Source organism: Microtus ochrogaster, unplaced genomic scaffold (assembly GCF_000317375.1).
Source record: "Microtus ochrogaster isolate Prairie Vole_2 unplaced genomic scaffold, MicOch1.0 UNK15, whole genome shotgun sequence".
In the NCBI taxonomy this organism is placed as follows: domain Eukaryota; kingdom Metazoa; phylum Chordata; class Mammalia; order Rodentia; family Cricetidae; genus Microtus; species Microtus ochrogaster.
In genome coordinates this window covers 1,564,204-1,581,557 of record NW_004949113.1, presented here as the reverse complement: position 1 = coordinate 1,581,557, position 17,354 = coordinate 1,564,204, and the positions used below count along the sequence as shown (strand labels likewise).

Here is a 17,354-nt window from a genome sequence, read left to right as displayed (position 1 = left end):
CTGTGTGGAAGGCGATGCTCACTGTACAGTGCACTCTGTGTGGAAGGCCATGCTCACTGTACAGTGCACTCTGTGTGGAAGGCGATGCTCACTGTGCAGTGCACTCTGTGTGGAAGGCGATGTTCACTGTATAGTGCACTCTGTGTGGAAGGCCATGCTCACTGTACAGTGCACTCTGTGGAAGGCCATGCTCACTGTACAGTGCACTCTGTGTGGTAGATCTTGCTGCTATAAAACTGTTCTAGCACTGGAGGGTAGCTTAGCAGTTACAAGCATTTACTCCTGCAGGAGACCCAAGTTCAGTATCTTTGTTGGGTGTCTCACAGCTACCCAACACTCTAGCGCTCTGTGATCCTCCACACTGTTCTGGTTTCTGTGTAACAATTAAAAATGTTAAACTTAAAAGTCCTGTATCACTGTTTCTAAGTTGACTTTGAGCTTTTGTAAACTCTTTTGCTTTTAGATGCAAAGCACACACACTTTTGTGTGTATACATACATAATACAAACACACACACCCATATGAAGATTGATTTCCAAAGTACTTAGAGTACTAGCCAATGTGTAGTAAATTCCATTGCGTTTGAGTGTGAGTGTCTGCCTAGCATATGTGAAGCCCTCAGGTTCTAGCCACAGCATTATGCAAATCAGGACAGAGTAGACAGGAAGATGAGACATTCAGGGCCATCCTCAGCTACAAAATGAATTCAAGGCTACGTCACACTCTGACAAAAGAAAAATCATTTTTCATTCATTTGGAATTTTTTAAAGCTTTGTTTTGTTTTTGGTCTTTCTTTTTCTTTTTAGCAGGGTTTACTCTGTAGCTGGGACTGGCTTTGAACTTGTAATCTTCAAACCTCCAGGATGCTGAGAATATAGGCATGAGCTACCATGTCTAGTTTAAGTTCGATTCCTTAAATCCTACTGTCCTTTTTACTTCTGAAAAAACATTTTTTGCTAATATTTCTCCTATATAGATTAATGTTTCTTTAAAGTTAAAACACTTGCTTTCTTTGAAATTCATTTATAATTAAAATAAATATTAATGATGTGCATATGTATGCAGGTGCCTGTGGAGACCAGAGGCACTGGATTCTGTGTAGTCGAAGTTACAGTTGGTTGTGAATCTCCTACTGTGTAGGAACGAAGAATTGAACTGAGATTTTCTGCAGGAGCACTGGTCACTCTTAACCACTGGGCAGTCCCTTCAGCCCCTTAGTTATTATTTTGGAAAAGAAATAGCTGTGAGAAAACTCACTTTACTAGTTTTATTGGCAAAAATAGTACAGGGAGGAGCATGACATTGCTTATTACTCAGTTTATTTTTCATTATCCAAAATTAAACCAAGACACAGTATTCAATCCAAAATTAAACTAAGCTTTTAGGTTTTATAAACAAAGCTTTTAAGTTTTATAAACCGTTGTATTTCAGAAGTGGATTTTTTTGCTGTTTAATCTTAATAAAGTATTTGATTGTCTTAGACTTGAAACATGAAATTGTACTTTCATGTTTATTATGTTTCTGTGTAAATCTTTCTACTTTTTCTAATTCATTATGTAGAGGGGTACTTTTCCTGTAGTCAGTCTTTAAAATTTTTAAATGAAATTTATATAAAATTAAAAAGTCTGATTTTTCTGACTTTCCCTTTTGTTCCAAAATATTTTTACTACCTCAATTAGAAAGTTCTGTAGGTGATTTGCTCACTTTTCCTTCTCTAAATTAGTCGATCTGTTTAAGATATTTCATTTAAATGAAGTCTCATAGCATGCATTTGTGTCAGACTTTTTTCATTTGCTGTAATGTTTCCTATGTTTATTTATATGATATAATATGCATGTTTCAATACTAGAGACTTTTTACGGCTTAATGATAGCCTAGCGTGTATTTTTACTGCCTATTAATCTGGTTTAAATCAGATATATGATCTGAAAGGTCTAGAATCAGTTAATCTGTGCAGTCAGTGAACATTTATGAAGCATACATTGTGTATATTGGATCTCAAACATATGATTATATATAATTACATTGTTAGGCATGCTGTGGTGGTAATGTAAACATGGTGTTATTTAACATGAAATATTAGTTAATTCTGCTTGACAGGGAGAATGAGTTCATTTTTAAGCAGTTTTGCTGATGGTATGGAGGAGTAGATTTGTTTTTTGCTGTTTATCTGTGATTTTGAAATAGTAGGTATTTGAGGAGACCGTCTTTACTATTTTCTATTGTAAGTCATTAGCAATTCCAACTATTTTATTTCCAAGTTGTTTGTTTTTTGTTATAAGGGAAGAGGCTGCTGTGTTCTTATAAACTTTTTTTCTTTGTGTAAAATGTAGATGAAAGTAGTTGAGAGGGAAAGAGAAGGTCTTAAAAATTTGGAGTATGGCTGGGTGGTGGTGGTGCACGCCTTTAATCCCAGCACTGGGGAGGCAGAGGCAGGCGGATCTCTGTGAGTTCGAGGCCTGCCTGGTCTACAAGAGCTAGTTCCAGGACAGGAACCAAAAAAAAAAAAAAAAAACAAAACAAAAAGAACTACGGAGAAACCCTGTCTCGAAAAACCAAAAAAAAAAAAAAATTTGGAGTATGCTAGGCTTCATTTAAGAAATAGCTGTCTATACAGCTATGCTTCAATTAGGTTTAGAGCATATTAACAGAACATAGCCATAAACTACCGCCACATTTTTTTTGATGCCAGATACTTTTTGTCTGCCTGCCTGCCTGCCTGCGTGCCTGTCTGTCTGTCTGTCATTTTGAGACAAGGTCTCACTGTGTAGGTCTTGCTGTCCTGGTACTCACTATGTAGATTAGGCTGGCCTCAAACTCACAGAGATGTGCTTGCTTCTGCCTTCCAAGTGCTGGGATTAAAGTCTGCTTCATCACACCAGGCTGAGGCCAGAAGTTTTGAGTCAGTTCAGTTGACAAATTAGTTTGAGCTGTGGAGTTGAAACGAACCTCATGTAAAAATTTTTGGAAAAGGACTATGACTAGAATTACAGAAATAACTTTTTTTTTTTTTTTTTTTTTTTTTTTTGGCTAGGAGAAAGTGCTTATGAGCCACTAATGAAAGTGTTTTTAAAATCTTCATTTCAGCCTACAACACAGCAGTCACCCCAGGATGAGCAGGAAAAACTCTTGGATGAAGCCATCCAGGCTGTGAAGGTTCAGTCGTTCCAGATGAAAAGATGCCTGGTAAGAATGAAGATGAGAGACAGCGTACCCCTTAGACCTGAGGAAGACGCACTATGTCTATGTACTGAGTGTTCTGTAGATACTTCATGAATGACTGTATTTGAATGCCTCAGCTTGAATTATTCAATTATGTCTTTTCACCTGAGTATCCTGAGAACTTTTGAATATGTACTTTTATTATAGGAACTAGCTTAAAAACTAAACTTAAAGAACATGTGGTGGTGTTGATCTCTGGAGGCAGAAGAGGATCAAGAATTTGAAGCCACTTCTGTTTATATTTGAGATCCTTAAAACATGAAAACAGAAATTACACATATCCCTGTTTATGTTTTTATAATCTAAAGATAGGAACACTCTGCTTAGGTCCTTTATATTCTGTGTTAATGTTTTAAAGAATTGAACCAAATGGACAGGTACTTTAAGCTATATAAGACAGCTCACAGATGTCAATTATAACTGTGAGTGAAGTAGGGTGGCATATGATGGTTTTAAAGCTTCAAAGATCACAAAGAAAGACTTACAGAAACTGCCAAGAGCCTAATGTTAGGGAACTTACCTTGGGGAGAAACTTAGCATGCCCACTCTCTTGACTATATATAGGTCAGGTGTGAACTATTAGAACTAGTTCCCTAGACTCTGGAGGGTGAGAAGTTTGAAGTTACTCTATACAGTCTTAGTCATGGAAGCCCTGCAAGATTTGGGGCCCTGGTGAGGAATTACCCCATACCTTCAGCAAGGAGAGACTTGTGAAGTTGATTTTTATGTGTCTAAAATAAGCGCTGTAGACTCTTAAAACTCTGTAACAGATCTTTAGTTAAATAGATCCAAGATAAGTGTTTAGTTAAACTAAGCATTCTCATTATTTCTCTTGCTATTTTGTAGGACAAAAACAAACTGATGGATGCTCTAAAACATGCCTCTAATATGCTTGGAGAACTCCGGACTTCTATGTTATCACCAAAGAGTTACTATGAACTTTGTATCTTTTGAATGTTGAAGCCATATTTATTTCTTGATAAGGCCAATTTTGCTGTTGTTGCTGGATATATGTATCTATATCTACCTACCTATCTATCTATCTATCTATCTATCTATCTATCTATCTATCTATCTATCTATCTATCTATCGTAGAACCAATACAGACTTATTAAGGAAGAGTGAGAGAAGAACCCTTGAGAGTGTGAAGGCCTCTAAGGAGGAATCCCCTATAATTTAAATTTTTTTTAAGATTTGTTTTCCTTTATATGTGTGAATGTTTTGTCTGTCTGTAATGTATGAACATGTATGAACATGTATGAACATGTGCCACAGTCATAGTAGTGCCTGCAGGCCAGCAGAGGGCATCAGATTCCCTGGAACTGGAGTCACAGATGTCTGTAAACACTGTGTGGGTACTGGAACTCAAACCCAGGCCCTCTGGAAGAGCAACCAGTGCTGCTACTCCCGCGTCTTCTCCTTCTCTTCTTTTTAAAAATGGTTTCTTTATATCCAGGCTAATCTCAAACTCAGTCCTCCTAACTCAGTCAATCTCCTAAGTTATAGGTATGAACTATCATATCTAGCTTTTATTTTTTTCTTGTTAAAAATTTCTAGAGTTAATTGTTCTTTTATGTTTCAGACAAAATAGTCCTCCTGCAGGCAAATAATCTAAGTGAGAAAGGAAAAGCTGCTTTCAGAGTAACCTTTTTTGTGAACATTAATCTCTTCCCACCCCACCTTTTTTTTCTTTCTTTCTTTGTTTTTTTTCTATTGTTGGCTATTGACCCTAATTTTAGGCAAGCAGTTTTCCAATTAAACTAAATCTATACTCATATGCTTAACATTCTTTAACTAGATTGCTCTTATATCTCAATTTTTGAAAAAAATATTGAGGCTAATAAGTGGCAATTGTTTTTTGGATTTTGTTGTTATTTTAGAGGCGGGATTTTGCTGTGTAGCCTTGCTTGGCCTCTTAGCTCACAGTGATCCTCTTGCATCTACCTGTTGTATGCTGGGATTACAGGTGCATGCCACAATGCCTGGCAGCCTCTCCTCCTGCCCCCTTTTTAAGATGAGGAGACTGGTCTTGAATTCTTGGGTTTAGCTGATCCTCTCTCTTAAGCCCCCCAAGTAGCTGAGAGTTTTTTTGAGACAGTGTATTATGGTGTAGGTCAGACTGGCTTTGAACTCACTATCTTCCTGACTAAGTGCTAGATTCAGATATGTGCTACTACACCAGCTTGAAATTTTTTTCAAATTTATTTTTATGTGTATGACTATTTCCAGTATGTATGTATGTATGTATGTATGTGCATCACATGCTTGCTGGTGCCTAGGGTTGTCAGAAGAGGGCATTAGATTCCCTGGAAATGGAGTTAGAGATGGTGGTGAGCCATCATGTATGTACTGGGAACTGAACCCAGGTCCTCGGCAAGAGTAGCTGGTTAGCTGATCCATCTCTACAGACCAGCAGATCTTTATTTTTAAAGTAATAAAAGCCAATTGAAATTTTATCTTCCCTTTAAACATTCCTTATTATTGGAAGCCTAAGTGTAAAATACCTTCCCAGTGGGTTTTCTTTTGAATCCATGAGTGGCTGGGATCATAGGCATGTACCTCTATGCCAGGAGTCTGAAAGTGTGTGCATTTATTTGATTTTGTTTGATGGTGATAGAAACTGAACACAAGGCCTTTCTCATGAGAGGTAAGTGCTGGCACTGCTGAGCTACATCATTAGCCCTGCCCAATAGTTTTAATTATTCCAACAAGTAGTTGTAGAGTTGTTTTCTTTATTGATTTACCTTTATTCTTAATCCTTAATCACAACTAAAAGATATGGCTATTTCTGATGAACTGCACTACTTGGAGGTTTATCTGACTGATGAGTTTGCTAAAGGCAGAAAAGTGGCAGATCTCTATGAACTTGTACAGTATGCTGGAAACATTATTCCAAGGCTGTAAGTAATGAAGGTCTTTTATATCTGTACTCTTGAGGCTGTGTGTTGGGTGCTGTAGTAGCCAGTGAAGTCTCATCTGATGAATAGTTATTGTTGAAAACTCATCTTTGCATTTCTTGCTTTAAGTAGTATCTTTTTTTCTTTTTAGAAATCTCTCTCTTTTTTTCTGACAGCATCTCATTGCCCTGAATTCATGAACCTTCTGGCTCTGTGTATCAAATGCTGGGAATACAGGTGTGAGACACCATGACTAGCTTACACTGGCTTTATTAAAAAGACAGACACAGTGGCATATACCTGCAAATCCAGCACTTGGAGGCAGAGGCATTGCTACAAGTTGAAGGGCAGCCTGGTTTACATAACAAGTCATCTAGGAGCTACATAGTGAAAAAGAGCAGATGTGTGTATGGGAGAGTCAAAAAAGGAAAAAAAAATCAGTAGTAGTTCCCACAAACAACCATGGTTACCATAATCTAAGAATATTAAATAGGAAAATCCTAGAAGTAATTAGGTTTAAAATTGTGCACCATTCTAAGTAGCTTGCTATAACTTTTTATTGTTTCCCTGGGACTGTGAACTAGCACTATAGCCAGTGCTACCTCAGTTTCACTCACCTTACTTTATTCTCATTGAGTAGTCTTGTATCATCTCACATCATTGTAAGATAGAGAAGAGACATTCACTTGTTATCTTTTATTACAATGTACTGCTATAGCTGTCGTGTTAGTTACTGTGGTTTTTCACCTCGACTAATAAAGTAGATGTGTATGAACGGGGGAAATAATGATACATACTAGCTTCAGTTTCAGTTATCCTCTAGGTATCTTTGATCATATTCTTCATAGGAGGGGCTGACACTGGGATCAGTCCGTGATACTATTTTTTTTTAATATTTTTAGTGATATATTTAAAGTCAGATGATTTTTCTCTCCGTAAACAATACTGTTGAGGACAACATAGTTTATGTCTTGTTTATTTAATATGTGTGTAGTGTGTTTGGACACAATCAGGTTTTCACATATTCTGCCTCTAATCAAATGTATTTTCTTACTTATTTCCTAGTTATCTTCTGATCACAGTTGGAGTTGTATATGTCAAGTCATTTCCTCAGTCCAGGAAGGATATTTTGAAAGACTTGGTAGAAATGTGTCGTGGTGTGCAGCATCCACTGAGGGGTTTGTTTCTCCGAAATTATCTTCTTCAGTGTACTAGGAACATTTTACCTGATGAAGGGGAGCCAACAGAGTAAGTAATCTTGGTTTAATTGTACTGTTGGTTTTTTTCCCATAATAAAATGTCCAAAAATTATAGAAAAGTATACAGAAATAAGAATGTAAATTGTCAGTAATTTTCCCAATTCAAATTCATGTAGCATCTTGTGTCTAGATTTTCATTGAGATATAGAACTAGTTCAGTATGCATGGTTTGAGGCAAAATGTATTCATATTCAAATATGTATTTGGAAAAATTCTTTGGATTGGAATTTGCTTTTTAAAATTTAATATTTAGTTTGTTTTGAGACTGGATTTTGCTATGTAGCCTTGAGTGGCTGGCACTCACTGTGTTGGCCAGGCTGGCCTCTCAAGTGGTGGGGTTACAGGCCTCTAACACAGTTTATAACATTTTCCCATTACATTATATTTCCTCAGAAGTATGACTTTTAATGGTGTTAATTAGTGAAAAATCATAGTAATGTGTGGAAACCTCTGTTTCTTTTGTGGCCTGTATTCTATTATTAAAATCCATGACACTTTTTTCTCACAGCAATGGCAGATAGTAAGCTAGGTGTAGTGAACTTTTTATGTGATGGGTCCCTAGATTAAAGGACCGATAATTTCCTTTTATTTAAAGTTTATCTATTTTTTAAATTTCTAAGACAAATAAATCAGTAGATTTTAGTATGTGCATCAGTCCCTTTAAAACATCGTGTGTGTGATGATGTATGGGAATGTGTCCATGGTCTGCGTATGGAGGTCAGAGGGTAACTTTATGGAGTTGGTTCTTTCCTTCTACCTTTAATGTGGGTTCTGGGAACCAAATTCAGACCAGCAGGCTTGTGTGACAGATGCCTCTGTCCTCTGAACCACCTCACACCCTCTTCATTGTTTTTTATTTTGAAACAGATTCTCACTGTATAATTCATGCTTGCCTTGAATATGTAATCCTCTGTCTTTGCCTCCCAAAAACCCATAATACAGACTTACGCCATTATATCAAGGATCATTTACTTTAAATAATAATGACAATTATACAGCAATGTGTGACAGCAAAGTAAAACCATACAGAAAGGATTTAGTGGTACATAGAGAGGATGCTGCTATTTTTTCTTTATTATAATTTGACTCTAAATTTTAAATATTAGGCACTTAGTAAAATATTTGAAAATGAAGCTTCCTGTCTTGGAAGATGTAGAAAATTAAGATTATGGTATCTTTCTTCACAAAGCTTATATTTCATTTGAATCCAAAATATTCAATAATAAAATGGCAGTTATTAATATACCCGAAATGTCAAATTTTGGGGTCTTTTTGTGTTTTATTTGTTTATTTTTTATGTTTTTAACCAGTTTGTTGAACATTAGTTCTCTCTGCATATGAAAAGATTCAGCTTTAGTTGAATCCTTTCCCTCCCTCCCTCCCTCCCTCTCTCTTTCCCCCAACAGTTTGTCTTTGTGGCCTTGGTTGTCCTAGAACTCTGTAGACCAGGCTGGCCTCAAACTCTCAGAGATCCACCTGCCTCTGCTTCTGTCTCCCAAGTGCTGGGATTAAAGGTGTGCGCCACCACCTCCTGGCTGTAGTTGAATTCTTAATGGTGGGAGCTGGGAAGCAGTCGTGTTTAGGAGTGTAGTGCCCTGCGTTCTGACTCCTCTTCAGTGTCACAACTCATGTTTGAGTTCTTTCTAAGAAGTGCAGTAGCTAATGAGTGATATAAGCTGCCAGCACCAAGTTAAGCCTTGTTTGTGCTACGTCACAGGTTTGCATGTCACTGCAGGGGCCGTGCTAACCTCTGCTCTTCCACTTTTAGCACATGAGCTGCCAGACTGAGCACGTTGTTTTGTATTTTAGTGAGTGAGCTGCTGAAGACCAAGTCCAACAAGCTCAGAATACGTGGCCGTGGAAAGTTGCCCTCTTAAAATGTGTTGCGTGTTCCCCCTAGTATTATTTACTTTTTATGCTAGAATCTGTTCTTGAAATTTAACACTAAGCCAATGAAATGAAGTTGAAAGTGGCTTTTTGAAGCATAAGTAGAAAAGAATGGAAGAGTAGTAAATTGATACTGTTACTATAAAGATTTTTTAAATTTTTTCCTTGGCAGTGAAGAAACAACTGGTGATATCGGTGACTCCATGGATTTTGTACTGCTCAACTTTGCGGAAATGAACAAACTCTGGGTGCGGATGCAGCATCAAGGACATAGCCGAGATAGAGAAAAAAGAGAGCGAGAGCGGCAAGAACTGAGAATTTTAGTGGGAACAAATTTGGTGCGGCTTAGTCAGCTGGAAGGTGTAAATGTGGAACGTTACAAACAGGTTCTTACTTCTTTTGTTGTCACCTTTTTTTACATTGTGCAATATAAACAGAAATCTTACCTTAAATATATATATTTAAATGTTAAATTGAAAAAATATTTTTTAACTGTTTTTCACTTAAAAAGACCTAGTTAAAAGTACTGGCATATTTATGGGCTAGAAACTCAGTATTGTGAAGGTAGCAGTTTTTCTTAAATCCAACTATAGATTTAGTGCAATCTCAGTCATATCTACCTATCTAATCACTTATTTTAAAAGTCAGCAAACTGGTCCTAAAATACACGAGAAAGAGCAGAGAACTTGTAGTACCCGCAGCAGTTCTGAAAGAGTGGGGCATTTAGGTCCTACAAAGAGTGTAGGACCTGAATGCGCTTTCACTGAAGCATGGAGGTGGTTTGTGCTATCAACACATACCAGTGGAGAGATGCATGAAAGGAAGGTGACAGAAAGGACAGACACAAGTCATTGAAGAGGAATTAAAGTGGAGATCAGCAAACTTTTTAAACAATTGTGTATAGTCCCCCCCTCCCCCTGCATGCGTGTCTATGTGCCTGCCATATGTGTTCTTGTGCCCAAGGAGGCCAAAAGAGGGTGTCATATTCCCTAGGACTGGAGTTACAGATGGTTGTGAGCCATCATGTGGGTGCTGGGAATTGAACCCAGGTTCTCTAGAAGAGCAGCCAATGGCTTTAACAGTTCCCAGAGAACTTTTCCTATAAAAGACTAGATGGTAAGTATTTTTGAGCTTTGAAAGTTATTAAGTTATAACTAGTAAACTAGATGGCAATAGGCCAAAAGCAGCCAAAACATTAAGAAGATGAGTAGGGCAGGGCTTGGTCCCATTGAAATTTTAGAGATAGCTCAGTGGTACCCATACCCTCCCAAATACAATAAAAATCCCCCTAAATGTAGGGAGGGAGTTAGATTTGCCAATCTGTGGATTAGATAGTTCATTATAGATTTCACATATTTACCTCTTTTTCCATGTCCCTGTCTCCTGACAATCTTAAATAGTTCAGGCTATCTTCCAGCTCACTATGTAGTCAAGGATGGTTATGAACTTCTGTTCTTCCTAAGTGTACTTGAGTGTTGGGATTACCATCACATCTGGTCTCTATGGTACTGTTATCAAATCCAGGGATTTATGCATGCTACAGATTCACTCTGCTAACTGAGTTACATATTTAGCCCTGCACTCCAGTTAATTTTTATGAAGGTTAAGCAGCAACTTATTTATTTATTTATTCATTCATTCATTCATTCGTTCGTTCGTTCATTCAGGCAGGGTTGGTCTCTCTGTAGCCCTGGCTATCATGGAGCTTGCTATGTAGACCAGGATGACTTCAAACTCACAGAGATCTGCCTCCCGAGTATTGGGATTAAAGTCATATGCTGCGATGCCTGCCCAAGCAAACTGCCTTAGTAAATGACTCTGGAACAACTGAATATCTACTTTATGTATAAACAAAGGAACTTTTAAGACTTGGGCCATTGCTCACACTGTGTAGAAACTCTAGAAAAGTTGATCGGAGACTTATTTACATACAGTCTAAAAGTCCTAGAAGAGATCTTGGATTGCATGAAGACTTGTTAGGACACCCACAAAAAACACAGACTATAAAAAAACTTACTTTTTAAATATAACCAACTTCTTATATTTAAAAGTAAGCTAATTTTTAAAGTTGAGCATGAAATGTGGATGAGAGCAATATCAAATATAATTTTCAACTTTAGCATGTTACTAGAAGAGTAGTTTGGGATTTTCAAATTGTTTTTTAGTTTACGGTGTTTTTTTTTTTTTTTTTTTAGTTTGGGATTTTCAAAATGATTTTTAACTTACATGGATTTTTTTGGTTTGTTTTTTCTTTGCTATTTTTAGATTGTTTTAACCGGCATTTTGGAGCAAGTTGTGAATTGTAGAGATGCTTTGGCTCAAGAATATCTCATGGAATGTATTATTCAGGTAAGTAAGAACATTTCTTAAAAGGATTTTTATTAATTTTTCATTGGGGGAGAAAAAAAAATCCTAGGCCCACGTAGAGGCCACGTATAATGCTAGCTGCTTACAGAGATAGAGCCCTGCATTAAAGGTCAGCTTGATAATATGCCCAGACTGTGTCTCAGAAAACTAGAAGAAAAACTTTTCCTGAATAAAAAATTTCCTTCAGAAATTTCCATTTTTAAACTTGATCTTTGTACTAACAATTTGTTTTGTTTTGTTTCTCAAAAATGTAGGAAAATAACCTTGAGTTTTCTAGGTCTCGTTGGATTTGATTTTAGTTGTTTACTGATAGGAGAATATTTGTGGTTTTGATTTTAATTATCTAAAATTTTTCCATAAATAATGACTTTATATTCCATTCATAAGATCAGAATATTTTGTGAAGTATTTTTTTCCCGTTTTGATTAGTCATTATCTGATTTTTAGGTTTTTCCGGATGAGTTCCATCTCCAAACTTTGAATCCTTTTCTTAGAGCGTGTGCTGAGTTACACCAAAATGTCAACGTGAAGAATATAATCATTGCTTTAATTGACAGGTAAGACTGTTAGCACTGAAGGTAAAAGCTCAATTTTCAACATTTTCGTGAATTATTTGTTTTTGCTATGCCTTTTATTATTGATTTTAATGTGATTTTGCTACAGATTATTTAGCTTTTAATATCTAGTTAGTGTTTGCCTGGCTTAGGTGTAAAAATTTGAAGATGTATGGAGAAGCTAATTTTTTAAGTTTTTTGTTGTAGTCCAGTCTGCCTCAAACTTACTATGTACTTGAGGATGACCTTGAATTTCTAATTCTGCTGTCTTAATTCAAGTGCTGGGATTAGACATGAGCCATCAAATCTAGTTTACACTGAGTATCATTAATCCTTTTAACTGATAGGGAGACATAGTATATAGACCTTTCCTTAAATCTTATGACTCCAAAGTCTATTGAAGAACAAAATTTCTCACAATTATATAAATTATCTTTCAATGGTATCTTACTTTAGTTTTTAAAGTAGCAACATGTAAATGATTAAGAATGCTTAAGTAATCAGTCTGCTATCACATTTTCATAAAGAAGTTTTTAATAAGTTTTAATAATCACATTTTTAGTAAATCTCCTTTAAGTATTTTAGCTATTGGTCTTAATTGATTTTATATATATAAATCTAAGACCAATATATATATATATAAATTGGTATACACACACACATATAAATATAAATTGGTAACAGATCAGCAGTTAAGAACACATATTTACTCTCAAAGATGACCTAGTTTAGTTCCCAGCACCCACACTGGGTGGCTCAGAATTGCCTGTGACTCCAGCTCTAGTGCACCTGATTCCCTTTTGCATTCCATAGACACTGGCATTTATAAGTACACGTTCGCCCACAGAAACACCTGTACCCAGATTTTTTAAATAAAATCTGTTTTTAAAGTTTGTGTATAACTTGGCTTTTGATAATGTTGGCAATGAATGTTTGTTGGCCCTGCCACATGATAAATTACAAATAATTTACTCTGCTTGTGGACATAAGAAACCAGAAATAGCACCAAAGATTTATTTCAGCAAATATTTTCATTTTTTGTTGTTTTAAAACTGTCTAATTGCAATATAAGACTTAATATAGCAGAGGTCACCAGATTATCCTGAGCAGCATATGTTGCATGCTTGCTGGGTCCACCCTTTTTTGGCAGGGGTGTTCAAGACAGGGTTTCTCTGTAGCATTGGAGCTCTCCTGGAAGTCACTCTGTAGACCAAGCTGGCCTCGAACTCACAGAGATCCGCCTGTCTTTGCCTCTCGAGTGGTATTAAAGACGTGTACCACCACTACCACCTGGCACTGGGCCCACTCTTAAAGCTGGTTAACTATATTTTCCTATGTAGGAGTAATGTCATTTAGCAATCCTAATCAGTTTCTTTTTGCATAACAAAATGTAGATGCAATTCTAACCTTGACAGATAATGTAATAGATAAAATTTTGAATAGCTTATGATGTAGGTAATGAAAGTTAACTTTATTATATCTAGTGATTCCATGTAGGTGCTGGGAACTGAACTTGTATTCTCTACAAGAATAGTGAAGCTGGGCGGTGGTGCACACCTTTATTCCCAGCACCCAGGAAGCAGAAGCAGGCAGATCTCACTGAGTTCGAGGCCAACCTGGTCTACAAAGCTTGTTCCAGGACTGTTACACAGAGAAACCCTGTCTTGAAAAACCAAAACCAAACCAAACCTAAAAAAAAAAACAAAAACAAAAACAAACAAAAAACCAGAAACCCAAGAATAGTTAACACTGAGCCATCTCTATACCTCCTAAAGATCCTTTATTTAATCTGGGTTGTGGTAGCACATGCTTGTAACCCTAGCACTCGGGAAGTAGAGGCAGGAGTACCCATGAATTGTAGGCCAGGCTGTACTACATAAAGTAGATAAGTAAATAAACATAAGACTGCCAATGGAATAAGGCATCATTAACAAAACTTCAGTTAAGGAATTGAAAAAGATGATTCATACATTGTAGCTCTTGTTTTAAAAACCATTCTTATAAATGTTTTAAGAGAAATAGACTCAGAAAATAAAGAAAAGCAATAAAGAAAAAGCTCACCCTGTATCTTTTAAAATAAATGTTGGGTTTTTTTGTTTGTTTTCTTTTTGTTCTTTTAGATTAGCTTTATTTGCTCATCGTGAAGATGGACCGGGAATTCCAGCTGAGATTAAACTTTTTGACATATTTTCACAACAGGTGGCTACAGTAATACAGGTTTGTGTAACATTTTATTTAAGTTCTCAATTTTGAAACTTCTCTATTGGTATATCCTTTTGTAATCATTTAAAATAAATTGTATGATTTCTAAACATTGCAGTCCAGACAAGACATGCCATCAGAGGATGTTGTATCTTTACAAGTCTCTCTCATTAACCTTGCTATGAAATGTTACCCTGATCGTGTGGATTATGTTGATAAAGTTCTAGAAACAACAGTGGAGATATTCAATAAGCTTAACCTTGAACAGTAAGTCAAAGTTAAACTACATTTAATTTGTTGCGGGGGACGGGCATAAAGTACACACCGTGGATGGAGGTCAGAGAAGAACTTGCTGCAGTTTCTCTCTTCTTCCAGGTGGGGTCTACAGGTAGAACTTGGGTTGCTAGGCTTGGGGCAAGAGCCTTTACTTGCTGAGCCATCTTGTCTACTCCAACATTACAACTCTGAAAAAATTCTTGGCATTATTTTTGTTTTGGATTTGTTTTTCTTTCTCAGTTGTTCTTTGAAATATTAGCATTTGTCTTGTTTGATGTTTGTGCAGAGATTGTCCTGTGTGGTGCTAAACAGGGTAGGAAGTTTTGCTAGCTGCTTACGTGGTTGTGTACTGTAGTGAAGTAGGGGCCCATGGCCCATATGGTCTGTAGGCAGTCTTCAGAGTTCAGTGTCTCCAATTCAGATCCTTCCTATATATGAATGAACTAGGTTTTATCTTGTTTTGTCTTTACTGTTTTATTCTATGTGTATAAATGTTTTGCCTAAGAGAGTATATATACCATGTGTGTATCTGGTACCTGCAGAGGCCAGAAGGAGGGGATTGGATACCCGTGAAACTGAAGTTACAGACAGTTATGAGCTGCCATGTGGATATTGGGAACTGAACCTGGGTCTTCTTTAAGAACAATCAGTGTTCTTACTTATTGAGCTATCTCTTCAGCCTCAGGAATGAGCTAGTTTTTAAACTAGTAGGGAAAAGAGCATCAAACAGTATTTTTCCCCACCCCAAAAGAAAAAGGTGAAAATCAAGGGCATGTGTAAATTTAGGCTAAAAAATTAGTGACATAAGAATTTACTTGGAGTGTAACAAATTGATTTAAATATTTCTCTTATTTGAGCTTTGGTTTTGAGATTATTAGAGAAAGAATAATGTTTGCTACTGTATACTTCCTCAGTCATACTGACCTAGACCTGTGGTGCCCCCACAGGTGTTACCTTTTCCCCAACAGTTGTCTCCTGAGACCCTTGTTAGGGTTCCTTCTTTCCTCTGAGTTAGTTGTAACTTTGAGGTACTGTTTGTCCCACTCATTGGTTCAACATTAGGAACATTTCTTTTCACTTTACCCCCCTTTATTATATTTTGTCTTTTAGTTATATCCATATTCTTGTGAACAGAGAAACAGTACAGATCTTTAACAATAAGTATGAGAGAAAATTAATATGTGTTTAGTCTCACTACCCCCAGAAAATGAGCTTTAAAGTCAAAGTTAATAAAATAACTGGAAATAAAATAACTAAAGGTCTTATAAATGTTAAAACATGTTCTGGCCTCCAGTGCTCCTCTGAAAGATCCTACCTTAAATTCAACTTGTTCTCCCATAGTCACCACATATACATCTTTCTTCTGGATGTTTTTTTTTTTCTTTTTTAGATTTATTTATTTATTATATATACAATGTTCTGTCTGTATATATGCTTTCTGGCCAGAAGAGGGCACCAGATCTCATTACAGATGGTTGTGAGCCACCATGTGGTTGCTGGGAATTGAACTCAAGACCTCTGGAAGAGCAGTCAGTGCTCTTAACCTCTGAGCCATCTCTCCAGCCCTTCTGGATGGTTTTTGTGTGCATTTTTCTCTCTCTTTGCTCATGAATTTATAATACTTGTTGGTTATCTGAGGAATCACAGTATCACTTAAAACAATTTTCCGAGCCAGGTGGTGGTGGCACAGGCCTTTAATTCCAGCACTTGGGAGGCAGAGGTGGATCTCACTGAGTTCGAGGCCAGCGTGGTCTACAAAGTGAGTTCCAGGACAGCCGAAATTGTTACACAGAGGAACCCTGTCTCAGGAAAAAAAAAAAGAAAAGAAAATTTTTTGAGAAACACCAAATTGTAGACAGTTAACCTTAATTGTCCTTATATCTATTCCTGTTCATGAATTGGAAACTATTATCAATAGAACTGTAGTAGATAAAGAAGTATAAATGTTTAAATAGGCATCTTTATCCTCTTTTTGATTTGTTTTGGTGTTTTTTGCTTTGTTTTGTTTTAAGATGGAGTGGGCCACCAATCCTGCCTGTATTTATCTTGAGAGGAGGTCATTTTGAAATAGAAGAGATTGAATGTATTGCTCATTTTCTCAATTCACTTGGCCTATTTTCTTTTAATGTGTAAATGAAGTTTTTGTTTGTTTCTGTTTTTTGAGGCAGGATTTCTCTGTGTAACAGACCTGACTGTCCTGAAACTCACATTGTATTACAGACTGACCTCAAACTCAAATCTGCTTGCCTCTGTCTCTGGAGTGCTGGGATTAAAGATGTGCACCTCCACCGCCTGACGGAATGAAGACATTTTTTAAAAAATATTTGAAACAAGTGCTATGTGTCTGTATACAAAATCAGTATTACTCATGGAAGGGTTGCTCTTTTCTCTTTGTAGTATTGCTACCAGTAGTGCAGTTTCAAAGGAGCTTACCAGACTTTTGAAGATACCTGTTGATACTTACAACAATATCTTAACAGTCTTAAAACTAAAACATTTCCATCCACTCTTTGAGTACTTCGACTATGAGTCCAGAAAGAGCATGAGCTGTTATGTGCTCAGTAATGTTCTGGATTATAACACAGAAATCGTCTCTCAGGACCAGGTAAGAATACAGACTTGATGTTTTAGGGAAATAGGGGATGTCATTGTTAAGGTTTTAGATATTGAGCCTTAGAAACTAAATGGG

The 17,354-nt window shown here is 36.6% G+C and overlaps 1 protein-coding gene across 3 annotated transcripts in view; it reads left to right on the top strand.

The window, feature by feature from the left end:
• The window catches only part of Vps35 (VPS35, retromer complex component), a 32,964-nt gene that overhangs the window by 3,368 nt on the left and 12,242 nt on the right, over positions 1 to 17,354 (top strand). For all 3 annotated transcript variants that reach the window (XM_026789183.1, XM_005367010.2, XM_026789184.1), the window contains exons 2-11: positions 3,088 to 3,186; positions 4,069 to 4,165; positions 6,000 to 6,123; positions 7,186 to 7,368; positions 9,439 to 9,652; positions 11,532 to 11,615; positions 12,081 to 12,190; positions 14,308 to 14,404; positions 14,508 to 14,656; positions 17,063 to 17,270. In XM_026789183.1, coding sequence (XP_026644984.1) covers positions 3,088 to 3,186; positions 4,069 to 4,165; positions 6,000 to 6,123; positions 7,186 to 7,368; positions 9,439 to 9,652; positions 11,532 to 11,615; positions 12,081 to 12,190; positions 14,308 to 14,404; positions 14,508 to 14,656; positions 17,063 to 17,270 — 1,365 coding nt within the window. The remainder of the gene's footprint in view (positions 1 to 3,087; positions 3,187 to 4,068; positions 4,166 to 5,999; positions 6,124 to 7,185; positions 7,369 to 9,438; positions 9,653 to 11,531; positions 11,616 to 12,080; positions 12,191 to 14,307; positions 14,405 to 14,507; positions 14,657 to 17,062; positions 17,271 to 17,354) is intronic.